Below are 27,867 nucleotides of genomic sequence, written 5' to 3' on the forward strand. Positions count from 1 at the left end.
TGATACTACCTTTTTAATTGCATCTACAGATGGAGGTCAAGCAAGAGAGCCTATAAGTTTTATCATTTCTTAAAATTCATGCTTGTTCAGTCTCTGTCCGGTTAAGTAAAAGAAAATAAAAAGAAAATATGAAACGTAAACATTTAAAAGAATGTTGCCAAACATGTGTTAATTTCAGTATACCGATCTGCCTCATTTAAAGTAAGATTAACATCGTATTGTTCTATGACGGTTACCTTCATAAAAGTAAGTGTAACCAGAAAGGAGTTATAGATTGAAAGCAAGGGGGCACGCCTGGTTACGACCAATTACATTCAAATGGGACACTGTAAGCCTTTAAGAAGTAGTTTATGACTAAGTTATCTTATATTTGCCCGGAATATCACCATTTAGTAACGATCTGACACCGAGGACAGACCAAAATGATAACCAGATCTTCGCACTCAAAGGAAGAAAATCACCTGCAGTAGTATATACATATATATATATATATAAATAGTTTCTTTTGTATCTGCTGTTGAATTACCTATGTTATTGTTCTGCTATACATTGTTTCTGTATGCTGCTCCAATAGTATGCTGTATCATTTTCTTTCACCATTTCTTTTGTTTTGGTGTTTTGCAACGTTTTGTTTAATTTGCTACATACAAACCGAGTCAATCTTTTCATCCCACAAAACTTCTCACACTGAAGTTTTATAGTATGTAGTTATATTCATAATTCCTTATAGTCAACATTTAATTTTAGTAGCTTTTAATTACATGTCATACAGGTTTCACTCAAGCGTTTTAGTTTTATTGATTGTATGGTTGAAGTGTTCTCATTAGTCTGCGTATACCATTTTTTTCAAACAAAAAACAGCGACGTGAATTTTATTTTTAGACCGTGGAAAAGCGAGCAAATTCTATAAATGCACTTAATGAACTAAACGAATATGTTAGTTCTGTGATTTTAACAGTTTTGTTCGACCCTTTATAATAGCTGTATAAGCAATTGTTTTCGACTGGGAAATACCACCGGTAAACATTAACTTTACTGAGTAGTGCTTCGTTTTAAGCCGTTTATTCATTCATCTTGTATAATTTGCTCATCGGTTTATGGACGTGGTTCTCCAATATTATTTTGTTTATGCTACCTGGTATCTCTTGTTTCCTTGCCTTACTTGACCGTACTAACACAAATCCAAGACATACCTGCGCAATTTTTAAAGTACCTTGGTATTTGTTACCCACAGAAACAGCACCTTAAAATTCAGATATTGCCTACAGATGCGTAAATACAAGTTTATTTTGTTTCGAGCAGTTGTTTAGTTAGATCTGTTGTTCAATTTCTGCACGGGGAGATGCATAAATTACCCATGACATGTACATCTTTATCTTTAAAATAGAGTACCAAATATGAAAAAGTGGGTCTTTGACCTCAAAGCATTATCTTCAAATGCGAACCGTTTGTGCGGAAAATCCTATCCTCCAGTGGAAAGCATTTCTACAACTTCAACTGGGAAACAGAGAATTAATTTAGCTCAGATTTTCTTATATGGGATGCAAAATATCAAATTCACTGAAGTTAAATGTACAAGAAATTACTTTCAAATACCAGTCACGTTTTGGAAGTTCTCGTCACAAACTTCCAGCATCTAAATAGATTTGCAGCAAACATGGTTAAAGAGGATTCTTACAAAGCCTTTATCAACTAACTTTCATCTAGTATTCACTCAAATAAGAACAGTTTTCATAGTTTTTGACACAATGTAACATATACATGAATGCCAAAAGCTGCTTTTCTACTAAATTAAGACTCAAAACATTTAATCAGTAAATGCACTTTCAACATATGAAGACAATGTTTAATACATAGACTGGCAAAGAAAACAAAACAGTTTTACAATTATTCATGTTTATTACTATTTGTGTATTGGAAATACATGTTTACAGCTATACTCATTTTCATACTGATACACATTAAAATTTCTGTCCAATCAGAAATCACGACACAACTGAATCAAATCTCACAATGAATCCGATTGGATCTTAATAAACAGCGAATGTAATTTTGTTCCATTACATTCTAACACAGCTTTTGATTGGTTGAAATCGTACATGAATTTCAAATGACTTGTGGGGGGAAAAAGGGAATATATTTACCATATAGATTATACTGCATTTCTTTAGTCTAAGAATTATATACATCATTGTTTGCACAATATTTAATAAGAATCAATAACATAAAACTCCAAAAACAACACTTTTCACTTCAAAAGCTAAGCCAAGAATGTATCAAATACTTTATATACTGATAAAATTCCTAACACCATTCTCAAATCCACTCCACCATCTGTATTCTATAGACATTAAATGGTACCTGATAAAGCAAATAGATAAACTCCTTATGAGGTTTAGAAACAACATGAAATACCTTTCTAATATATGTGCTCTAACAATTAAACTCATGCTGGTGTTGTACAATATAATGATCAGTTTAAATAAACAGCTCTATCTGCATACATATTCTTATAAAATTTTGTGACACAAATTTAATTTGAAACAAAAATGTTGCTGCTGCTTAAATGCACCAGAAAGCTTTATTGCACAAATCATCTAGCAATATTATAGCTACATACTGTTTAAAATTGCTTCATGCAACTTCCCAGTGCAATTTAGCACTACTTTCTAGTGTTTGCTATTTAGCACTTAAAGAAAGATAAAAAAATTAGTGTCCAAACACCTTTGGGTAAATAAGAATTCTTAAGTGTACGATATAAGATTTAGTGTAGAAGCACCCTCCGGTGAAACAAGCTTTAGAGCTATCACAATACGAGGTGAATACACAAGAATTTTATACTGTCAGAAAATAATACGGGGCAGTTATAAATAAACTGTTAAAACAGGCATGAATAAATAAAACTATCTTTTAAAATAACAAAATTACAAACAAAAATGTATAACAGAAGTTTAAATTTCAGGCTGTCCTTGGCCATGATTTTTTAAATGGTTACACAGGCTAATTTATCTATACTAACATCTAAAAACAACCTATGATTGGAATTTCCTTGTTAACTATATTCCATATTAGCCTAATCCCTGTAATAAAACTGGAATATTCTACATGAATTCGGAATCACTCTTTGTTTTGTGATGAAAATGCTGCAACTTCTGTACACAAGCATATAACAAAGATAGGCAAACTTATACATAAGCTACATCTATTTTGGTTATGCAGTTATACAATTAAGTGCAGTGAGGTCAGCATGTAATCAAATGCCTGAAAAAAGCTATACAAATGAGCTTGATTGAACTCATAAAATTTCTGTGTACAAATGATTTATACACGATTTAGCCATAAAATTTTTACATCCTAGGGTTTTATACACCTATTTTCACATAACAAACAACGGTTAAGCATTAACATTACATCAACATTCGTCATCATTCACACTATTTTTAACTGACAACAATATTTATAAACACACTTCTCAATAGTACTGCAACATTTCAAAATATAACAATAAATATGCACACATCAAAACTGGGTCCCGTCTTAGAACAATTTTATAACATCTCGGTACTGCCTTCTTTCGCTTCGGTCCATTCATCCTTCACCAACAGCATTTCCAAACAGCGTCTCCAAAGTCAAACAATTTTTTCCTAGTTATAATGATCATGAGTAGACTAAGAATGTTTATCTCTGTTCGATATAAACAGAACAGAGTCAAATTATGTTTAAATGATAACTACGGAAATTTGCCGTTTTCCTAGAAAGTTACATGTTATAGCCATATTGTTGAGGCATTGCTCCAGGTGGCATGCCCTGCATTCCGGGTGCAACATATCCGGGCTGCTGTGGGTAGACACCCTGGGGTGGGGCGCCCATCATTCCTGGTCCTGCAGTTAACATCAACTGGGGTTCTGCTGTGAAAATAAACAAAACATGTTTACCATTAGCACCACTACCAAATATGAAACAAAACTTCTTATTCCTGGTTACACAGTTTAAATGGTTAATTACCTGTATGCAACAATTGCAAATATGCACTTTTTTTTACACACTGGAAATATTCACAAAACTCAGACTAAGTCTTATGTTTAAACCAAACAAACTTCAAAATAGGACAACTTAATTTATGTACATTTGTAGCCCAAAATATTTATAAAATACACAACCTTTTTTCACTAAAATCTAAATATTATTTTGTAGAAACAACAAACTCTAAATGATGAACACCTATATCAGAAAATCACTTTACTAGAATTTTTCTTTCCTAACAACTTGTTCATTTTATATTCTTGAATATATAAGAGCAGTAAATCTGAAAAATACATGTACCACAATAACTCATTTAAAACCAATTATTTAAAAACCAAAAGTCAAATACCGAAGACGATGGGTTGTTCAACAGCCTTCTCCTCTTCCTCAGTTCTGACAGACTCTGACTGCTCTAGTTTATCCACCTGAAAAATAACAATATTAAACTATCACTATTTGCTTGTGTACCAGTTGAGAATGGTCAAGTACTCAGGGAAGTGACTGCCCATTGACCAAAAAACGAGGACATAAGAAGATACTCCTACGCCTTTCACCAACATTACAAGTTTTGCACTTATCTGGGTTTTTTCTCTCAATTTTTTCTGTTCAGAAAGGAAATCAGCTAAAAAAGATGAAGACTCACATCCCTGGTACTGTAATATTTCAGGTAATATCAGAAGCCTAAAATTTTGCTATATTAGAAATGGTAGAATATCAAAGATACATAAGCAACTCATCAACTATACAGGTCTACTTGTAACATAAACAGCACCTTTTCAAGTATTTACTTTTGCAGACCGACAAAATAAATCCCTCCCAAAAATTTCTGATTTTTTTTACAATACACCTGCAAAAGTAATTCACTCAAGAATTAAGGAGGATTGTGTATCCTACTATGTTTTAAGCCTTGTATACAAATATTTAGTAACTTTCATTGGAGGAAAGTATCTAACTTAGGATTCCCAAATTCTGATTCCTCTGTTTTTAAACATTGGACTGCACAATGCAACAACCAGTCTAATCTACATCATTTATGAATGCACAACAAACTAAGAGTTTCTTAAATTCTACATCCATCATTTTGTCTCACCTTGCTAATATATTCTCTAATAACTTGTATCATATATGGCATTGCAAAGTCCATAATGTTGTGTCTCCAAGATAATTCAAGTATAACATCTGGTCGGAGTAGGTCGTAACATTGGAATAGACATGCAGCAAAACACTCGTGGTATTTGTTCTCTAAAAACCAAGCTATCAAATCTTCAGCTATCTCTATATTTCTAGATTCTCCAGCGTATAACATTGCATCCTGAAAGTGCAGAACATTTTGTTTACATTACTGATGTATACAACAAAGTTACTGAAGCAAATACTAACCATGCGCCCATAATCATGAAAGACTTTCCATGTATCATTATATAATGCAACACTGTTAGGAAAGAACAATGTTTCGACAAGGAATATTTTGTTGTTTAAGTATCAGATTACACCAGGCAACTAACAAGATAACCTTCTTTGTATAATTTATTTCTATGCATAAATAATCAAAATATTACCCAGATATTCACTGCCAAACTTCTAAGAACAAAATTTCAAGACATTAAGGTGAGAAAGGAAAGAAAACGTACGCTTGTCTTACTCGTTCCTTCATGGTAATATTACTTCTTAACTACCTGAATCAAAAATTAGACAGAAAATTGTCGTAACTTATATTAAATGAAGGATTTAAGACAGTTTTCGGTTCGGCTCTAAAAGAGATTTTAACAGTTTTCAGTTCAGTCCTTTAAATATCCTATCCAGAATTAAGCAATGGAAAATGGAATGAACAGTTACCTTAAATAGTTTATCCTTTTTGCATAGGTCAACAGACTGTTTCCATCTATTGTTGCCTTTGTAAAGATAAGCTGCTATTCTACGGAACTCAATTAACTCGTGCCTCTCTAATCTCTGCGCCAACGATATATTATCGAAATTATCATAAGCATCAATGGACGCACGTAATCCTTGATAATCTTCTTCTAAAATGAATAGATTGTTCAGGGCCTCGTTAATGGCCTTGTTGTTGTTCTTTTGCACAGCCCGTAAGTATGGTTTAACTAGAGGAATCTGGTTGACACGATCGAAGAATGTAACAGAACGAGTATGATCAAGACGAGGGGTAAGAACCATTAGTAGGTCGTTCAGTAGGAGAGGTTTGAAATCTAGGTAGAACTGTATAGCCTTGTAGTATAGCTCAATGTTGGCAACTTTCGTGATGATGTCCTTGAACTGACTTTCTCGCCAAGCTTCTGTCGGATGGTTCATCATGGTCAGGATGGCGTTGTCATATTCCTCATACTTGTCATAAAGGAACACAAGCTCGGGCCACAGATGAGCCTGCTCAGCAGCTCTAAGGACCTATAATATTTCAAAACCATTTTGTAAATACAACTTTGCTAAAATATCAGTCTTTATATGCTATACATTTACAAACTGAAACAGAAGTTATTCTTAAAGGAATCTTAAGTGTACAACATTTTATACTGTAACCACATTTTGTATTTTTTAAAACTCATCTGATTTTTGTGTAAATACATTTTAAATACAGACAAACATGTGTATAAAGATCATGCTATGAGAAAGCCAAAACGTGGTCTTCACAATCTTATGTGCAGGTGGTTTTCATTGGTTAAAATAAACTATGTAAATTTCAATAATGTGAAAACGAAACTAAAGATCCTCAGTGTCAGGCATTCTTTAGAAAAGGTATGACTGTACTCTTTTTTTTCTCAACTTCTGTAAGCTCCCGAGTTAATAACAAGAGGACCATGATGGTCCTGAATCGCTCACCTATCTCCACATGACCCAGTGTTCAACTGAGTATGACATCGTTATTTCTATTATTTGACATAGTGACCTAGTTTTTGAGCACATGTGACCTAGATATCATCAAGATAAAAAATTCTTACCAATTTTCATGAAGATCCATTGAAAAATATGGCCTCTAGAGAGGTCACAAGGTTTTTCTATTATTTGACCTAATGACCTAGTTTCTGAAGGCACGTGACCCACTTTTAAACTTGACCTAGATATCATCAAGGTGAACATTCTCACCAATTTTCATGAAGATCTCGTGAAAAATATGGCCTCTAGAGAGGTCACAAGGTTTTTCTATTTTTCGACCTACTGACCTAGTTTTTGACCGCACATGACCCAGTTACGAACCTGACTTAGATATTATCAAGCTGAACATTCTCACCAATTTTCATGAAGAGCCATTGCGAAATATGGCCTCTAGAGAGGTCACAAGGTTTTTTCTATTTTTAGACCTACTGACCTAGTTTTTGACCCCACGTGACCAAGTTTCGAATCTGACTTAGATATCATCAAGATGAACATTCTGACCAATATTCATGAAGATCTCATGAAAAATATGGCCTCTAGAGAGGTTACAAGGTTTTTCTATTTTTAGATCTACTGACCTAGTTTTTAACCCCACGTGACCCAGTTTCGAACTTGACCTAGATATCTTCAAGGTAAACATTCTGACCAATTTTCATGAAGATCCATTGAAAAATATCCCCTCTAGAGAGGTCACAAGGTTTTTCTATTTTTAGACCTACTGACCTAGTTTTTGACCGCACATGATCCAGTTTCGAACTTGACCTAGATATCATCAAGGTGAACATTCTGACCAATTTTCATGAAGATCCATTGAGAAATATGGCCACTAGAGAGGTCACAAGGTTTTTCTATTTTTAGATCTACTGACCTAGTTTTTGACCCCACATGACCCAGTTTCGAACTTGACCTAGATATCATCAAGGTGAACATTCTGACCAATATTCATGAAGATCTCATGAAAAATATGGCCTCTAGTGAGGTCACAAGGTTTTTCTATTTTTAGATCTACTGACCTAGTTTTTAACCCCACGTGACCCAGTTTCGAACTTGACCTAGATATCATCAAGATGAACATTCTGACCAATTTTCATGAAGATGCATTGAGAAATATGGCCTCTAGAGAGGTCACAAGGTTTTTCTATTTTTAGACCTACTGACCTAGTTTTTGACCCCACGTGACCCAGTTTCGAACTTGACCTAGATATCATCAAGGTGAACATTCTGACCAATTTTCATGAAGATCTTGTGAAATATATGGCCTCTAGAGAGGTCACAAGGTTTTTCTATTTTTAGACCTACTGACCTAGTTTTTGATGGCACGTGACCCAGTTTCGAACTTGACCTAGATATCATCAAGATGAACATTCTGACCAACTTTCATAAAGATCCCATGAAAAATGTGACCTCTAGAGTGGTCACAAGCAAAAGTTTACGGACGCACGACGGACACCGCGCGATCACAAAAGCTCACCTTGTCACTTTGTGACAGGTGAGCTAAAAATGTATCTAAATAGCACTGTACATTTTTTAATTCTCAAAAATGTGAGACTTTGTTTCCATAGTAACTTTCAATGCCGTCTTACCTTTGGAATGTTAACTCTGGACCAGAATAGTTCTAAATGTTCTCGCATCTTTTCAGGTTTAAATTTGGAGTATAATATTGCTAATTCTGTAAACATGCCCATATGTGCTCTTTCTAGACCTGTAAAATTATAAAAGTTATATAAGGAACTGTTTTAGACATTTCATTTTAATTCTGGCATGAAAAGATAACAATAAACTAGAAAATGCTTTTGTAAAAAAGCCCATGTCTCCCCCAATGCAAAGTCCTATAGGCAAGAAGTCAATAGGGGTCAGGAGCGAAAGTCAAAGAGACACTGATGGTTGGCTGCAATAGGGATCATCTACTTGGCATGTCCAATCATCCCGCTAAATTTCAACACTCTTGGCCTAGTGGTTCTCAAGTCACTGTTCAGGCTTCTGTGACCTTGACCTTTGATCAAGTGACCTCAAAATAAATAGGGGTCATCTACTCTGCATGTCCAATCATCCTATTAAGTTTCAACATTGTAGGTCAAGTGGTTCTCAAGTTATTTCCAAAAAATGATTTTACATGAACAAGCCACTGTGACCTTGACCTTTAATAGACTGACCCCAAAATCAATAGGGGTCATCTACTCTGCATGTTCAATCATCCTATGAAGTTTCAACATCCTGGGTCAAGTGGTTCTCAAGTTATTGATCGGAACTGGTTATCAATGGTCAGGCCCCTGTGACCTTGACCTTTAATGGAGTGACCCCAAAAACAATAGGGGTCATTTACTCTGCATGAACAATCATCCTATGAAGTTTCAACATTCTGGGTTGAGAGGTTCTCAAGTTATTGACTGGAAATGGTTTTCCATGTTCAGGCCCCTGTGGCCTTGACCTTTAACAGAGTGACCCTAAAATCATTAGGAGTCATCTACTCTGCATGACCAATCATCCTTTGAAGTTTCATCATTCTGGGTCAAATGGTTCTCAAGTTACTGACCGGAAATGGTTTTCAATGTTCAGGACCCTGTGACCTTGACCTTTCACAGAGTGACTCCAAAATCGTTAGGGGTGATCTACTTTGCATGTACAATCATCTTATGAAGTTTCAACATTCTGGGTCAAGTGGTTCTCTATTGTTCGGAAATGGTTTTCCATGTTCAGGCCCCTGTGACCTTGACCTTTGACGGAGTGACCCCAAAATCAATAGGGGTCATCTACTCTTTATGTCCAATCATCCTATGAAGTTTCAACATTCTGGGTCAAGTAGTTCGCTAGTTATTGATCGGCAATGGTTTTCAATGTTCAGGCCCCTGTGACCTTGACCTTTGACGGAGTGACCCCAAAATCAATAGGTGTCATCTACTCTTCATAATCAATCATCCTATGAAGTTTCAACATTCTGGGTCAAGTGGTTCTCTAGTTATTGACCGGAAATGGTTTTCAATGTTCAGGCCCCTGTGACCTTGACCATTGACAGAGTGACCCCAAAATCAATAGGGGTCATCTACTCTTCATGGCCAATCATCCTATGAAGTTTCAACATTCTGGGTCAAGTGGTTCTCAAGTTACTGACCGGAGATGGTTTTCAATGTTCGGGCCCCTGTGACCTTGACCTTTAATGGAGTGACCCCAAAATCGATAGGGGTCATCTGCTTTGTATGTACAATCATCCTATGAAGTTTCAACATTCTGGGTCAAGTGGTTCTCTAGTTAATGATCGGAAATGGTTTTCCATGTTAAGGCCCCTGTGACCTTGACCTTTGATGGAGTGACCCCAAAATCGATAGGGGTCATCTACTTTGTATGTACAATCATCCTATGAAGTTTCAACATTCTGGGTCAAGTGGTTCTCTAGTTATTGATCGGAAATGGTTTTCCATGTTCAGGCCCCTGTGACCTTGACCTTTGATGGAGTGACCCCAAAATCAATAGGGGTCATCTACTCTTTATGATCAATCATCCTATGAAGTTTCAACATTCTGGGTCAAGTGGTTCTCTAGTTATTGATCGGAAATGGTTTTCAATGTTCGGGCCCCTGTGACCTTGACCTTTGACGGAGTGACCCCAAAAACAATAGGGGTCGTCTACTCCAGCAGCCCTACAACCCTATGAAGTTTGAAGGTTCTAGGTCAAATGGTTCTCCAGTTATTGCTCGGAAATGAAGTGTGACGTACGGACGGACAGGGCAAAAACAATATGTCTCCTGGGGGGAGACATAATAATTATTTACATAATGGGGAAAGATTCAAAGATCAAGTGCAAAGTTTAATTTTCTTGACCAAAGTTGCTACATGCTGTTTCACTATGTACATTAAAGGTGTATGCTAGAATTCCCTGTATATGAGATGGGCGAAATTTTCCCCAATAATAGAATTTCTTCAAACTTTGGATATTGAAGGACAATCATCTAAGAAACAAAGATATGCAGTTTCTTAGATGATTGTCCTTCAATATCCGAAGTTTGAAGAAACTCTATTATTGGAAAAATTGTCTGAATTCTAGCGTACGCCTTTAATGCATTTCTAAAATTTGCAACTGCTTATTTGTTCTAATTGACACATCCAGCAAGAGCATCCTTACCAAAGACGTCATAACTTAGGTGCAAAACTTAATCAAAATCTTGTATTTTCACTCGAAATTTACTTTTTTCACCTGAAAATTGCTTAAGTTGGGAAAATTTTAATGAAGACAACAACTGTACAAATACGGTACATACCTAATGCTGCCTCAAGTAATGCTATGAGCTCCTCAAAGTAGCCCCTATCCTGGTAGTAGTTGATGAGTTCCTCCAGTTCATCAGCATGCACAACTATATGTAAACCACACATCTGGGCTAGACGGAACTCCTCATTGTTCACACATGCAAAACACACCTACAACAGAAATCATTATCATACATATTTTGGTCAAGTTTTACAAGCTTATTTTAATGGGATGCCCAAATCTGTACAGGAAGTAGTACTTAATGTCATGCATAATAGTACCCAACTGTACAAAAACAAATATTCTCTGCAAATGATGGTACACATGAAGACTCTGGTCAAATTTTGTGCATAAATTTTATCATACTGATTGTTTTTCTTTGTTTGGCTTTTAACCACATCCATTAGTTTTCATGTCATATATATTTTGACTTCCTATCGCCAAGACATTAGGTACTGTCTGAAACTGGTTGGAACAAAGGACTTCTGTTAGGTATATATCCTCAGTACTTAAAACAACTCCAGCAAGGACTAAACCCACGCTAGTGAAGGGTTAAGTTATGTTAGGGTAAGTTATACTCAGCCAGGAGAAAGAGCAAGAAAAAAAAACCCATTTCCTTTAAAAGAAATTTTTTTTGGACAAAACTAAGATATTTCACAAACAACAGATATATTTTTACCTCTTTCCATGTTCTGGTACTGTTGGCTTTACGAGCACCATCAACAGCTCCCTGGTATTCTCCCAAGTGGACTAGAGTAATGGCGAGACGAGCGTAGTTTGATACGTTGTTGTAGAGCAGTTTAGCAGCATCGTACATCTTGTCATCAAAACAACGGTCAGCAACCTACAAAACAAAGGAGTGGTCATCAACATCAAATTCACCAATATATCATTCTTAAGAGTTTCATACTACATCATCTCCTTAAACTGAAGTGTAAAGTCATAAAACCTTGTTGACCTAAAATATACAGCCTTTCAAACATTCTGTAACTACTGTAGTTCAGAAATATTTCAGAGGCATCAATTTTTTCTCATTTAGCACATCTATTTCAGAAAAATTGTTCATCTTGTTAATGTCTATTATAATTAATTACTTTTTAAGAGAAAAAATAAACCCTCTTCTCAGACTTTACAAATCCATGCAAAAACATCTAGTATCACAATAAAATATGATTCTCTTTCAATTAAATACCATGTATTTCAACACATATCTGGTATATATTGGACTATATTCACATACAATGTATCATAAACAATTCCTTCTTTCGTAGGGCAAATACACAACAAAGATAAAATCAATTTGCAGCTAGAACTTCTGACAATTCTATACCTGTGTAATGTTAGCATGGTTAGGTCCAGAAATGAATTCTTCCAAGTCAGCCAGTCTGTTTGTTTTGGCAAAAGCGTACACTAGTTCTGTCTCAATGAATGTCTCTCTGGCCTTCTTACGTGCCATCTGTAAATACTTGACAAGGTCCTCCCAGTTGTCTACAAGAGAATAAGGAGGTAACAATTATTCATACAGTTTCACAAGTCATACTAATATTTTACATTGGTCATTATGATACTGGAACTAGAAGCAATAAATTTCTTTATCTGACCTTAAATTACATGTATTGTTTCTTTCCTTTTTTAAAGTATCACTGGTGCAAAGAATTACATGTCAGATAACCCAAAGGGTATTATTTCATGTACAGGCCGGAACCATGGTACAACTATCGACTTTTCGCAAGGATGGCTAAATAATAATAATAATAGAATACTTCTTCCCCCAATCAAGGGTCTGGATTCACAGGGGTGATAGACAAGTGATTTGAAATCATAAACCTTTACCACTCTGCCACAGATCAATAATATTACATAAAACAAATCTGTTTTTTAGCCTACAACAGTTTAAAACAGAATTCAGGTTTTAAATCCACTTTTCGACATATGAAGAAACTAATGTAAACCTGGATTCTGAAACTGATTTGGAAGAACTCACCACTGTTGCTAGCCACATTCACGACTTCCATGTACTGTGTGGGATCATCTGCCTTGATGAATGAGTCGATAGCTTCTTTGACAAGACCTCCAGTCAGCTGAGCACGACCAAGCTGGCTCCATACTGCTGGATCATTACATCTCTCAGCAAACTCATATGCTCTATCTAAGTTGTTCACATGCTCAATAAGTACCTACAAAAATATAAAAAAATTGAATTTAAGTAATTCTGACTAACTGTTTACAAAGACAGCTTCAATTTAAAGCACAAACAGCATGTTTACTGTTATGTCATTTTTTTGTCATAGTACATTACACTGAACATTAAGAATTTATTAATTGATCAATGTGTTAATTATATACTATTATTTCTTATAGAACACACCAAAACATTAACCTAGCAAAAGTTCAAATGATACTCATAAAAAATGATACGTCATTTGTATAATCTATGAATCAATGGCACATTTTGGGCAATACATCATCATTCTTTCCATTATATAAGCATTACATATATAAAATCAAATAAAACCAGAGAAAATTTTGTGACATAATATAAAATGGACAACATTAGTATGATTGTAAATACTGATATACTTGAATTTAACTCACTTTTAATTGTATTACAAATTTTGCCATCTTACAGTATTTGTGATAGCCATGATAGCAGGAAAGAACTATACGTTAATGTTCCAGACAGTTGGCTCCCGTTTTGCTTAATTGATTTAATTTGTTAAAATTGAATATCTTTTTGTTTTTACTCATTCATAATTTTTTTCACGGAAAAGTTATGTATATAACTTAGTTTTATTCATACGTTGTTTTGAGATATTCATTTAATATAAATTTTCATGAAAAAACCAAACACTATATCCTATCGACCGCAAAAATTAGAACATTCACATCACTGAATTGTTTTTTCACAACTCTAAAATTTGGCCTTTGTTTGATCTCAATATCGTATTCTACACTTAATTTATAACACATAAACATTCTAAAAAAACCAAATGAACCAGAGAAAATTGTGTCAATTATACGCTTAAAACGTGTAACAGTTAAGAATATATTACACATACCTGAATAGCTGAAGTGTTGACTTCAAACTTCTTGAAGATGGCAAATGCTTCCTCATACAGCTCATTTGTGATAGCGATGTTAGCAATGTCTGGAGCATCGTAGTTATCTAATCTGTTAATGTATTCCATGACACGTGTACGGTCTGCTTTAATGGCTGTCAGGATGAGCAGGTTCTGTAAGTTCCTGTAATAAAAGATGGGTTAATACTTATTTGTTTTTAAAAACATACAAGTCATACATTTAATCACGGAAAAGTTATGTAAGAGTAACTCTATGGTTTGTTTCCATACAGTTTTTTCAGCAGTGTTTCAGTTGAGATACTAAATGGAATCCTTCATGAAAAGAACCAACACTATATGCCCATTATTTCAATAAAAATGGAGCCGCAAAAAAGTTAGAACATCTCAGCGATCAAAAACTGAACTTGATTATTGTTCACAACTCTAAAATCTGCCTTGTTCTGTTACATTACTGCATTATGATCGCATTAGCTAGACACTTAATAGTCCAACACCATGACAAGGTTTCTGGATTACAAAAAGATGCATTACCAGTGATTCAGTACAATGGGCATTATTCTTCGGCTAACTGCAGGACAAGAATAAATTGCAGCCCTTCAAGTGAAAATTTTAAGCAGCACGTCCTGCAGCAAACTGCTTTAAAAGAATTTGTGAGCACTGAATTAATGTGTTCTTGATACTTTCATTTAAAACATCTATGTTACAGTCCAGTTCTAAAAGGAAACTCGATACCAATGTGATGTTTACAAAGGTAGACATCAAAATTCTACACTATCTCTGCAACGTACCTGTGTTCACTGAAAACAGAGCTTTCCAAAACAATCTTCTCCAGAAGTTCAATGAGTTCATTCGGCAGGTCAGCAGTCATGAAAGCTTTCACTGACACAGAGATATCCTCAGGGTCCTGGGTCTCTGACAGAGCCGTCTGTACAACTTGATCAATCAACTGACGTCTATACTCATTGTCTTCCTGTAGAACCACTGCCCAGAGATCTGGATCTCGTCTTCGTACCAGGTATCTCGCTTCACTCTTGAACAGAGAGTTCTCATTGCACACCTGAAAGGTTAGAAATAAGTTGATATATTTAATACAGTATTAAAATCGAATTTGCTTTTACAAAAAAAAAATATTGAACAGGAAACAAAGTTTTAACCAGCATAAGAATTAAGACATTGACAACACAAGTTTTCCTTTATTAAATATGTTTGTTTTAAAGTTCTTCAGAAAGGAAAGGAGGCACCGAGTTTGTTTTGAGTTTTTAAGTCACATCCTCAAAATTCAAATCATGTGGCAACTTTCCAGCTTGAAAATAAAAGGAGGAGGAAGACCCTAGGTGCCCCTTATGGCATTATTTCAGGCAAAACTAAGCCCCTGGGTAAAAGCAATGACCATCAGTAAGTCAGCTGGATAGCTTCTTCACACAACTACCCGAGCAGACCTCAAAGAACAGACGGCAGACCTCAAAGAACAGAGGTTATAACGGCAAGTGTTTCAAAGAACTTATCTAAACCGCTTGACCAAGAGACCCAAAGGAATTTGTTCTAAAAATATCAAACCTTGGACTAGAACAGTATCTTTCACAAATTGTTGCTTACTAAATAACCTTGTTACCATTTTGGTTTACTATATTTTTTCAGACTTTCAATGGAATTAAGTACTAACCTTGATCAGTTCCATATCACACTGTCCACGTTCGTAAGCAACGCATGCCAGATGTGGGTCTCTCTTCTCACAATACTTTCCTACAACACTACTGTCATAGTACTGGTTCTCCCTGTAATATATAACAAACATCTTTACATGCATCTCTCATAAAAGATCTTTACACATGTCTTAACATCATCTTTTTTATGCACATGTCTCTATAAAACAAGTGTACACTGTTTTTATAAGCGATCCTTACAACATCAGTGAATGCAAATAACGGATGACAAGCACTTTCTAGGCAGGACTTATCACTCCTATTTTCTAACTCCAGAAACATACACAACTGAACCATTTATCAGGTTATTTTACCTTTTTCCTTTCAAACAAATCAAAAGAAAACTGCTATAAAGCAATGCTAAGTCTTCACGTGCAGAGTAACATGATATAAAGTTTACTCCACCCCTTATAATAAGCAAGGTGTCAACTATTAACACAGGGGTTCCATTTAACCCGGGACTCCGGGTCCGGACCCGGGAGATTTTCAAAAGACCCTCGAAGGACCCGGCATGATACTTGCCTGTGCGTCCTTCGGGACCCGGAGGCATTTTCCTTTGATAATCCTTTCTCTTATCATTCATTTCCTTCAGTAAAACTATTTCCACGATAGACACGTGTATTCCAAAATAAACGCTCGCGGTCATGCCCTCCTGCCTTTGATCTTCTGCTAAATCCCGCCCTTTTTCCTGTAGACATGCCTCGCTGATTTTTTATCAGCAAGTTACGTCACGGCGAGTGAACATAGGTAACAAGAAAAAACGAAGTGTTGAAATTAATTGATAAAGCGTATTGATCCTGTGGACAGTCAAAAAAGGCGCCAATTATTAAATTATCGTAAGCAGCTGATTACCGAGCATGTGAAAAGTGCTCTGAAAGATTTTTTCATGCAAACCTTAAATTAGACCATTGCTTAGTGATCATACCGTAATTTCCACAAGAAACTTCACAAATTTTGATGAATTTTGAAAGCAAAAATAAGATTAGAATGTCCGTTCACGAGTCTAATTACACCCGATGTCATATGCAAAATTCCAAAATTCCTTGAAAAAAAAACTGACTTTCAATGCAGTTTTTAATGATAAGTAGCATAATTATTTGAGGAACTATCTCTGATTCAGCTTAGTTTGCCAAGTTAACTGAGCAAAAACTACTTTCCGGTGACATTCCGAAAGTGTACCAGTATCCGGATAGTACATTTTGGATACATTTTTATAGAGTGTTATAGCACTGTTCTGTTATTAAAAATTAAATGAAACATAGAAGAAAAACCTAATCAAAATAACATGAATTTTGATAAATATTAGTTTACAATATATGACCTGAAACTGACATTTTTATTATGCTGTAACATGATCTTGGGTTTATTGTTTTCTTAGGTAAAGATCTACGTATTACTAAAAAAATATAGTCAATTATATGGACGTGTTGGGACAGGACTCCTGTATTTTGGAAAAGGACCCTTCAAAATTTGGGCCCAAGGGTCCTGGGACTCTTGGGTTTTCAGGTCTAGTGGAACCCCTGATTAACACATTGTTACAATGTGTCTAAAGAGTAGCTAAGCTTGAAATTAAAAGAGCAGAAAAACAAACAAAAAAATATCATACTTCAAGAATCTTTCAGGATTGTTGTTGCTGTCAATGTAAATTTTGGCTAAAGCATTGTGTGTGGCTGGCTCAACAACGCCTTCATGTGAGCGCATCTCTAACCAGGGCAACAGAAGTTTGAGTCTGTTCCTCTTCTCTACCTCAGCTACCAGCTCATCGGTAGAGAACTGACCTTTCACAACCAAGATAAGTTGTTTGATAACATCTTCTGAGCAATCTACGTCCAACAGCCCACCAATAACAATTGGTAAACGTGATGGATTCACCTACAACGAAAAGGTTCATAGTCATTTAGAAGAAAACCTCATCAAGTACTAGCTTTTACTGAGAACTTATTGGCGAGAGCATTAATTAACAATAATAAGAGTACCTGTAAAAATAATCTCTTTTAGGATTCATGTTTCAGGAAACTTTTTTCCATAAACATTAGATATATAACTGGGGATTCAGTTCTTCACCAGACTTAACCACAATGTTTATTTTAGGCTAATCTAAACAGAAATGGAGTCACTTGTCCCTTAATATTGCTGAAAACTTGAAGCTACATACATTTAGAAATTCTGTAAGTAATGAGTATCCATTTTGTTACCTTGAACTATCTTACCTTTTGTACATAGATTTCTATATATTTTTGTAGACTATTTCTGTACAGGTATAGGACAAGGTCATGTACAAGGTCGAATCTGTCACAAACAATGATCAGTGGCAGTTGGTCAGTCAGTTTAGCCTCCTGAAAATAAATAAACATTTAAACATTAGTTGTTTTTTTTCTTTCATAAATTAATGCATATGAAAATATCCTCATTTAGCTTAATTTTGGGGGGAAATCATTAACTTTTACTACAAAATTTAACACTTTCATTTGACTATCTTGAATTGGCACTATCAAATTTCTTCCATAACAAAAGTCAAGGATAAGGTATTTGTCACAGACTGACCTTAAGGAAGTTTTTAACTCTCTCTGGGTCATAACAGTTGCTCTCTCGGCAGATTCTCTCCACTTCTTTGATTTGTCCGGTCTTACAGGCTGCCTGAATATACTTGAAGTGTACATCTTGGTCCTGACTAAAGTTTACAATGGAACCAAGGAAGTAGAACAGACCTGAAAGCAAGGAAACATAGCAAACATTTACACTTGGCACTCTTTATGTTAACAAAGTCTTTAGATGACAACTCTCTGAAGTGTATCTAGTATTACTGCCATTTCAAACTATTCTCTCTGAAATAGTTTAATTCTGTGGACAATACATTGATTTTGGCAAAAATAGATATTTTATGGGAATATGAATTCATGTAATTCAACAAAGTTCCAATAAAATTTTGTGCATTGACACAACCATAAACTGTACAAAAAATTGTTGTCCACAGATGTTCACTATTTCAAAGTATAAGGTATTTACTGTCGATGCATGTAATCCATAGCCATAAAAGCAATCTCTTTACAGCAAAACTTTTGCAAGAGAACTTCTCAGAAATTCTAAAGATATTTCTTTCCACTAATTAACACATACCGTGTGGCTCATATAATTTCTAAGAAATTAGCCAATAGTCTTAAACAACATAATTAGCTTTTACTGCAATGAATGACATTTGTGTTACTAAAATTAAATCATCAGAAAAACCTACCTTCAAAGCTCTTGAATGACTCAAACAGTTCAATGAGGGCATTAGTAGTTAGTTGTTCATGGTATTTAGACGCTATCTGTACACACACTTGTAGGTTCTGACGGATGTTAGCCGACAACATAGCCTTTAAACATTCTAGGGAGTCTTCTACTGATAATGAACCAAAATAGTTCACTAGCCACTGCAATTGTAAAGTAATGGTTCAATACAGAGACATAAAGATATGATAATAAAACACATCACAACTCTAAGAAAAGCTTCATTATTTAATCTATTTACTGAAAAACAATTCTTACAAAATGTAACAGATAAAAGTTAAATCAAAATTTACAGCAATAAAGAGCAAGGTTCCAGTTAACAATGGAACTTTTTTTGTTTCCTCAAGGTTTTCCCTTAACTTGCCTTACTTACTCAGAAAACATTTGACAGGCAGTCTTGCAAACAGGAAGAGATTTCCTTATGTTCTTTTTTAATACTCAGAAGCATTCTGCTCTTAAAGAGATATATGAAAGCTATGAAGTCTGTCTAGAGAAGGATTTTTACCTCAGGATTCAGCAGATGTGTATGTACAACAGCTCTTTTTATATCATACAGGTCTGTGTAGTGTTCCAATGCCTGAAATGTCAAGTATATACCATTACATTTGTAGTAAGTAATAAACTTTATCATTTCATTTCGTATCTTTTTTGTGTGCAGAAATTAGCAATTGAATTGTTTTGTAGTTCAAATTTTGTCCAAGCTAATTGAATCAAATACATGTAACAAAGAAAAACTCTAACCTTTTTTAAGATACGTGCATAACTGATATATATTTAAGCCATACCATGCAAATGTAGTACATGACACATTAACTGGGTGAAATTGACAAACAAACTACACTACATACACTTTTTTTAATGATATATTCCAGTATATTTATAAACAACTGAGGAAATGTAAACGTGTACTTACTCTCTGAAGGAGACCAGCTTTTTCACAAAGCTGAGCAATATGTGCCTTGTCATAGTGGGTAAACATCTGGTTCCCGAGAATAGCATCTGCTACCTGTAGTGAGAATAAACAGTTTTATAAAACAGGTTGTACATACATGTAATTCAGTTTCATAAACTACAGCTGCCATTAGTTTTCAACGAAAGCAAAAACCAAGATTATTTGGAAGAAAAAGCATAATTCAGGTAAAACTTTAAAGTTTCCCTTCCAAAAACTCTGGAAAATACAGTGTCTAGACTAGTTTAAAGTCATATCAAAATATTATGAATCAATATTAGCTGAATGTGCGAGATTTCAAGCTTGCAGTGACTGATTCGTAGTTCAGCCTCATGATCCGTCAGTTAGCTTCAAACATACACTCTAACTAAATGAAACTAAAGCTGCAGAGAACTCTAAACTGTACCAATCATCTGAATTTTCATCACTGGCAAGATATTCAATGCAGCGTATAATTTTTTTGGCATAAAAATCACAACTGTAGAAGACTGATCAATTGCAACTGGAAATATTACCTGTGGTGCCGACATGAGGTTCATTTCAAGAAGTCTTGTCTGTAGCGGAGCCTCTGATGGTCTGTTGTTCTTGAGAGCATCCAGGAGGAATGATGTACATTGCTGGATCAAGTTTGCCTCCATAAACACATCAACAACCTGTCAAATATGCATACTTTCTATGTGAATTTGCAGTCAGAAACAAGATGTTTGGAAGTACATGTAAATGTGAATGTTTTGAGACAAACTAACACAGTTCTAAGTTAAATGGCAACTTTTATGCATTTTAGGAAGGAGGAAAATCCCTGGACAGAATCACTGACCTTCCATAAAGCTACTTCCTAATTAAACATGAATGAATTCTACATCCCAAGTGAGATTTCAATTCATGAACAGTGAGAAGCAACCATAACCACTCAGCAATGGCAGTCAAAACATGCACTGACAGCTTTTCTTCCAACCAAACAAGTGCAAATGTATAATTATTTAAATCTGTGTAGAAATCTTGAGAATTTTATCATTCTTTGATGTCTGATAAGCACAGGCTTAAAGTCAATTTTACTTGCTTAAGTAACGGTCTACAGATTTTACCATGAAAAAGTAAATCCACCACAGAATTTTGAAGTATGAAATATGGCAAAGAAACAAACCTGGTTAAGATCAGCGAGAGGTTCATCATCTTGTACTAACATCTGTGCAAACTGGAGGCCCTGCTCAGGGTTCATCCTCATGATGTTACGCAGAAGGAATATGTAGTCTGGGGTGTGGCCCACTTTCTTGGCATAAAGTACTATCTTCTGGAATTGTCCAGTCTCGGCAAAACATTGAATTACCTATAAATAAGAAATTATTACATGTTGTATTACATGTAAACACTGACTTGAAATTTCCATATGGTACCCAAATATTTAATCTTTCAATTCTTCTTCATTTATATCTAGTATTCATACAGATTTAAGATTAGTTTCAATTTATTCTTCACAGTAAGATAACTTTCTGTCTAAAGGGATAAATGATTTGACTGCACGTCAGATCTTAGGTCAATGCCATTCACAGAATGAATGCTCAATATGACACCTTTATAACTCAAAATCTTTCACCATTCATAATATTAACAATCAGGCATTCTACTATGAACTATGAACTAAGCAAGCAAATAATAAGTTGCAGTGCTAGTTTTTTCTACAGCAGCGTTGTGAAGTTTCTACTGTTTTACATATTATAAATGACCTTTAGAAAGATTCTCATATGAAGCAACGTTCAGTTGTTTTTTTATGGTAACAATACCTTGTTTGGTACATTAGCTCTGAGGTACACAGACAATGCTAGGGTGGGATCTGCACTCTTCACCAAGTCTCCAAGTTCCTCACTACACTCAAGCTGTAATAAATATGTTCTGTATTAGTACTCAAATATTACTACAGTGTGCATGCATTTTTATAAATTTACACCCAAATCTATCAATCTATCTGTTTTACTGGCAATTCAATATGCAGATACAATTCTCTTAAACATAAATACTGCTAAATTATTTACTTCTGTTGGCACGAATTTTCACAGTTTTGACCAAAACAAGAATTCCTAAGTTAAGAAAATGAGTTAGAATTTTTTTATGTTTGTTGGGATTAAATTTCATGAAGTGACAACACCACCTAATCACCAGAAAATTAATCACCAACAAATACTTGTTAATACAAATATTTAACTATCAAAATCTTTATTAATACTCAGTTGTATAACATCTCTCTACACTGAGTAAACACAGGCATGTAGTTATTAATTCTATTTCACCTTTTCCTCTTTCAGCCATTTTTCCAGAAGATGTTTCCTGCCTTGTTGAAGCACTGGTCTACACAACTCAAGGGATTCATACTTGTTCAGCTGGCCTTTGTCAAGCAGGATACCGAAGTACTGCAGGAGTGGAGAGGTCTGGCCAGGCTGGGCTGGTACCTGTTGGAACTGCTGAATGGTGGCTGGTGTTCTCAATATACCCTGTAACATTCAAATTTAATTTCATGATTTTCACAAAAATTTGTTGCAAGCAAACTCTAGAACTGTTTGTAAAAGATTAACACAACATAAACTGCAGTTCTCAATACTCTGTTCTAAGATGACCATGAAAGTAAGTACAGACTTTTCAAAACCTTATGGAATTCCTGTAGATACAGAGTAAAAAGAAATATTATCTCTTCTTTATTACCATGGTTACACCAAATCTCATGTCATTTATTTAAGATTTTTTTAACAGATACAATCTATATTAACTATTCTTATGACTAATATTAGTAAACTGACAATTATGATACAATTACACAAAGGGGAAATGAAATATTTTCCTGACAAACACACTGTCATACATCTGCAGAGAAAATATTCTTAAAGTCTTCCTTGTCTTGATATTAAACTGTTCAATCAACCAAATCCGAAACAGGGTTAATTTTACAAAGTGCAGAAAACTACACATTATTCTTTAGTTGTCTGAGGCAAGCTGTAGGATCTTTTGAAACATTTTTTTAAGTTTGTATAATTAAGTCAAATCTATAGCCTAAAATATTTCTTTCCCATTAGAAAAACTGGGTAAAATCACAGCTTTGACATATCTTTATCCTGACAGTTTATAGCAATCCATTCACAATTAATGTTAAAATTTAATTTCCTGAATTTTATTGTTGAAATAAGCTGATTTTTACAATGGAAAATACAAGGAATTTCCATTTACAACCCTCAGATTTCTTTAGAATGATATGTAATATAATTAGTAAAGAAGCTATAATAAGCTGTAACGCACGACAGCTATATTACCTTTGGTGCACTGGCGGCTGCTTTTGCTGCCTCACTGTACTGTCCACTGGAGAACAGCATGTTGAATTTCTTTACAAACAGGTCCTCTGCTCCAGGTAAGTTTGAGCGTGATGCTACTTTAATGGCCAGGTCTGGATTCTGCAGCGTGTTGGCAATGTATTGCACAATGTTGTCTTCCTCTACACTCACTGACAGCACCTACAGTAAATTTGTCATTTTTCCAGAATATATTTATACAATAATTAATTCCTTAAGCTTTATCCTTTGTCTTTTAATTTTACCTTTAACAGCTTATTTTTGATGGGTATTAAAGTGCACCATAATAAAATTCAATAAAATTTTCACAAGTTATCAGGTAGTACCATTACTAATTTCACAAAAAAATCATGTAGTACCGTTCAATAAATTTCTTCAAGCAGAATCATACGGCTGACAGAATTACACTTAAGTACATGCTTTTTAACAAGTTCTGACACACAACAATTTGTATTAAAACTTAAATATTTTAACTTGAAAACATTGGGAGGTCATACAAACTTCTACAGAAGTTACCAATCAATGACTAGCCAAAACACATCATTTTCATATTTCAAATAAATGTTTACCTGTCCTTTTCTGTTTACTCCAATAATTCCTGAAGTTGCTTCATGCGAGGCAGTGACAAAGATGGTATCACCACTGATTCTGTTCATGTATATACACGTAGCATTCTCAATGTCATACAAGTGAACGTATCCATACTTTGTGATCAGGAATATCACTCCATGTTTTTGGCTCACCTGAAAAAAATATAGATTTAGTTAAAATTATAAAAATAAATAAATTTTATAACTGTTTTCTGCTTTTTACTTCAATTTCCGGGCCATTTTTAACTTATCACTCCCTTAAAGGTTTAATTTCTGACTGACCCACTTAACTACCGTAACTTCTGATAAATATTCATTAAGAAAACATGAGTTATTACAAGAATAACATAGATTAAAGGTCAAGTATAGGACCGGTTCTGAACTTTTCTTTTACAGTGTTTCCATCAAATGAATCCAAACTAAGATAAAGAAAGACCTGCCTTTTTCATTGATATGCTTTCAATCACAGGAGTCTGAAATGCTATCAATAAGACCATAGAAGTCTATCTTTACAAAAAATACCCCCTATATATATAAAATAAACACCAGGAATGAAACGTCAAAAATCAAGGGTCCCCTGAAAATACGCATGGAACACAGGGTAATCGCAATTTAGCGAGCGTAGACATTTTCTGAGTTTTTTGAGATTTTCAGCTGTCGCCGAAGCCATTCGCTGACGTCACAACAATAACAACAATTACAGCGCCGGGATAAAATTAGAAAGTAGCAATTCCCGTACTGTCTTACCTTCAAATTACATAACAGACATTTACATATTGCTCTATTCATATAATAAAGTCATTGTACACCAAGTATCAAATTTTACTACTGAAATTTAGATATTCTGCTGCATCGTAAAATGGATTATCCCAAGAGTAACCTCCCTTTACGGGTTTTCCCAATCAAATTTTGTAAATTATCTTTTATTGCAAAAGGAATCTAGGGGATATTATAGACTGATGTAAACATATAAATATTCTAATACTTATTTACTCGATGTACAAATTTTAAAGGATAAAATAAGTATTTTATCTTTATCTCGGCGCTGTAATTGTTGTTGTTGTTCTGACGTCAGCGAATGGCTTCGGCGACAGCTGAAAACCTCAGAAAATGTCTGATTACTCTTGTAAAGTGTATCAGATTTGAATGCTGTCGAGTGCGGTAGGTGTATTTTAGTGTTATTTCTTAACTACGCTCGCTAAATTGCGATCACCCTGTGTTCCGTGCGTATTTTCAGGCGACCCTGGGTTTTTGACGTTTCATTCCTGGTGTTTATTTTATATATATAGGGGGTATTTTTTGTAAAGATAGACTTCTATGGTCTTATTGATAGAATTTCAGACTCCTGTGTTTCAATCAAAGGGACATTTTTATACTGAACAAATTTTGGACAAAAAGCTTGTCTTAGGGCAAGAAGATTTCTGTCTGTTGCCACTGAAGTCACACAAATGTTTATGTTCTCAGATGATTTCCAGCTTCAATTAGAGTGGATTAAGACCCAAGGTGCCCCTATTAGGCATTATTTCAGGCATGGGTGGGAACCAGGGTAAAACCACAGGATTTCCTTACACAAATTTGTTATGCTACCTGACAAATGAGAATGTTAAAATCAAGTTTTTTAAAGATTTGTTACCTGCATGGCAACAGGAAAGTCATTCTGTGCCTCTGGTGGAAAGAAAACATCCACGGCTTTCTTCTGGAATGGTGTGTTCCCTTGTGCTGGCTGACCTACTTCAATTATGTGTAACTGAAATCAGAAATAAACAAAATTTCACTTAAAGTAATTTTTATATATCATGAATGTATATGGTTCTTTATTTGTAAGTCTATGTCAAATTAACTACCGTTAACTTTCTCTCATTTTTTTAATGAAAATAATGAGTGCATTTTGGTTAAATGAAGGTTGGAGTACGAAGCTAGCTATCATTTGAACTTGTATAAACAGCTCCCGTTGACTTTTACCTAACACTGGAGTAAACAAATCAGTTGCACAAGGATTTAGATTGTATTGTATTTAAGTATAAAAGTAAACTTTGTACAATCATACCTTGCCCCCTTGTGCACCTCTCACACCAAAACAGAAGAGGGTGGATGGTGTTGCGTTGCCTTCCAATTTGAGTGATGCAAATGCTGCTGCATGTCCTTCTATTGGCTGGCTCACTTTTCTCTCTACAGAATATAGCTGCATAGCACCAACAACACGATTTTGCTGTAAAAGAATTCACATTTGATCTGTCTGCATTACATGAAAGGATTCCAGCAATGGTATTGTCAACATGTGTACTGTTTCTCTTTTGATGGTTTTCATCTGCTTTTTTTGTTTTGTTTCTGTTGGGTTTATACTTTAACATCCCATCTACATAATTAAAGGTCATATGGCGACTTTCCTGCTTTTGGTGGGGGAGAAAGATCCCAGGTGCCCCTTTGTGCATTATTTCAGTGACAAGTGGGCACCATCTGTCATCTGTAAACAAGCTGGAAAGAATTCTACACCCAAAGTAAGGTTCTGAACCCAGTGGCGAGGGACACGATATTCATGCTCAACGACCTAAACCACTCAGCCACCAGCTTTAATCTGTGAGAGATATTTACAGAAAGAATACTATTTTTGCCTACACCTCTACTGCAGATATGCAAAAGTTATGTGCCCTGAAGCAGTCCTGAAAACAAGTGCACACCCTTTAGGTCCCCTTTTCTTGTAAAACATTATTTTTGTCATAACTGTTAACAATATTTTTCGTCTATGTAACAGTCAACAGACTTTGCTTATGTTTTGATAATTCCCATCTTGACATTGTACAGCTGAGAAGAAATGATTGTTTACATTCATGCAAGAGCTAATATGCCTCTGAAATAATAATATTGTTTGTTAATAATGTTAAATCTACAACAACCTTGATGACTACAGTTCTTACCTGTGCTGATATTCCGACAAGCAGAAGCCACTGCTGTTTAGCATCTGTACGATAGTTGATTATCTGGCAACCTGCCAAGTTTGAATGACGGTCAAACATCTTCTGTGGTTGGGAATCACCTAGAATTGTGAATTTGTATGGTTATTTTATAGTTTTTCACAGTTTAAAGCTTGCCTGATATAATTCATACAATTAAATATTGACCAAACACTTATCTGCACAACATAAAAGCAGAATGGAATGTCATTTGAAAACATCAGTTCTATGTTTTTTCAACCTAGTCCCCTACAAGAACAAGACAACTTCCAAATATACACCTCGATCAATCAATTGACCTGAGAAAACAAGCCAAACCAAATCAGACCAGATTATCATAGAGCTCTTAAAAATAACACACTTCTTGCATTCTCCTACAGCAATCCTACCTTCCATTGACCAGTGGTAGACGGCTGTCTCAGTTGCTATGGCAACAGTGTTTACAGAGATCCACTTCCAGAACACTACCTCTTCTGTCATAGTATGAGCCTTCATCTTGCTCTTCATCTCAATGTTGAAAATCTGTAATGTCTTTCCAGCTGCAATATAAATAGTGGACTTAAAATGCCGAACAATACTAATCTTTTTTACAAATTTCACTCCAAATTCAAAATTTTGAGTAAGATTTATTACAAGCAGACTCAATTTATACATATATGCACAAATCAACTGTGTGTTGAACGATGTTACGTGTAGAATTTAAGATTAATTGGATGAAAACAGACGGTTATATCACTAATATTTTTTTCAAATATTGCTATAATATACTGTGGTATTATATTTGGTGTCTACTACATTTCTAAAGCAAAGAGTGTGCTTATTGTGAAGTGACCAGCATATACCC

General features: G+C 34.9%; 1 protein-coding gene across 3 annotated transcripts in view; it reads right to left on the reverse strand.

Annotated features, from left to right (window-relative positions):
* Positions 1-1,879: 1,879 nt before the first annotated feature.
* The window catches only part of LOC123534478 (clathrin heavy chain 1), a 34,860-nt gene continuing 8,872 nt past the window's right edge, over positions 1,880-27,867 (reverse strand). For 2 of the 3 annotated variants that reach the window (XM_053520019.1, XM_045316755.2), the window contains 28 exons: positions 27,413-27,562; positions 26,988-27,106; positions 26,120-26,281; positions 25,706-25,819; positions 24,052-24,225; positions 23,447-23,644; positions 22,436-22,636; positions 21,932-22,024; positions 21,295-21,477; positions 20,666-20,803; positions 20,115-20,207; positions 19,707-19,778; positions 19,164-19,344; positions 18,476-18,639; positions 18,142-18,267; positions 17,538-17,803; positions 15,892-16,003; positions 15,017-15,285; positions 14,208-14,391; positions 13,133-13,325; positions 12,479-12,636; positions 11,828-11,992; positions 11,162-11,318; positions 8,493-8,611; positions 5,860-6,423; positions 5,114-5,335; positions 4,373-4,448; positions 1,880-3,908 (listed from right to left, as the gene is read on the reverse strand). In XM_053520019.1, coding sequence (XP_053375994.1) covers positions 3,760-3,908; positions 4,373-4,448; positions 5,114-5,335; positions 5,860-6,423; positions 8,493-8,611; positions 11,162-11,318; positions 11,828-11,992; positions 12,479-12,636; positions 13,133-13,325; positions 14,208-14,391; positions 15,017-15,285; positions 15,892-16,003; positions 17,538-17,803; positions 18,142-18,267; positions 18,476-18,639; positions 19,164-19,344; positions 19,707-19,778; positions 20,115-20,207; positions 20,666-20,803; positions 21,295-21,477; positions 21,932-22,024; positions 22,436-22,636; positions 23,447-23,644; positions 24,052-24,225; positions 25,706-25,819; positions 26,120-26,281; positions 26,988-27,106; positions 27,413-27,562 — 4,802 coding nt within the window. In that variant the 3' untranslated portion in view covers positions 1,880-3,759. The remainder of the gene's footprint in view (positions 3,909-4,372; positions 4,449-5,113; positions 5,336-5,859; positions 6,424-8,492; positions 8,612-11,161; positions 11,319-11,827; positions 11,993-12,478; positions 12,637-13,132; positions 13,326-14,207; positions 14,392-15,016; positions 15,286-15,891; positions 16,004-17,537; positions 17,804-18,141; positions 18,268-18,475; positions 18,640-19,163; positions 19,345-19,706; positions 19,779-20,114; positions 20,208-20,665; positions 20,804-21,294; positions 21,478-21,931; positions 22,025-22,435; positions 22,637-23,446; positions 23,645-24,051; positions 24,226-25,705; positions 25,820-26,119; positions 26,282-26,987; positions 27,107-27,412; positions 27,563-27,867) is intronic. The other variant, XM_053520018.1, reaches the window with a different exon arrangement.

Source organism: Mercenaria mercenaria, chromosome 12 (genome assembly GCF_021730395.1).
Source record: "Mercenaria mercenaria strain notata chromosome 12, MADL_Memer_1, whole genome shotgun sequence".
Classification (NCBI taxonomy): domain Eukaryota; kingdom Metazoa; phylum Mollusca; class Bivalvia; order Venerida; family Veneridae; genus Mercenaria; species Mercenaria mercenaria.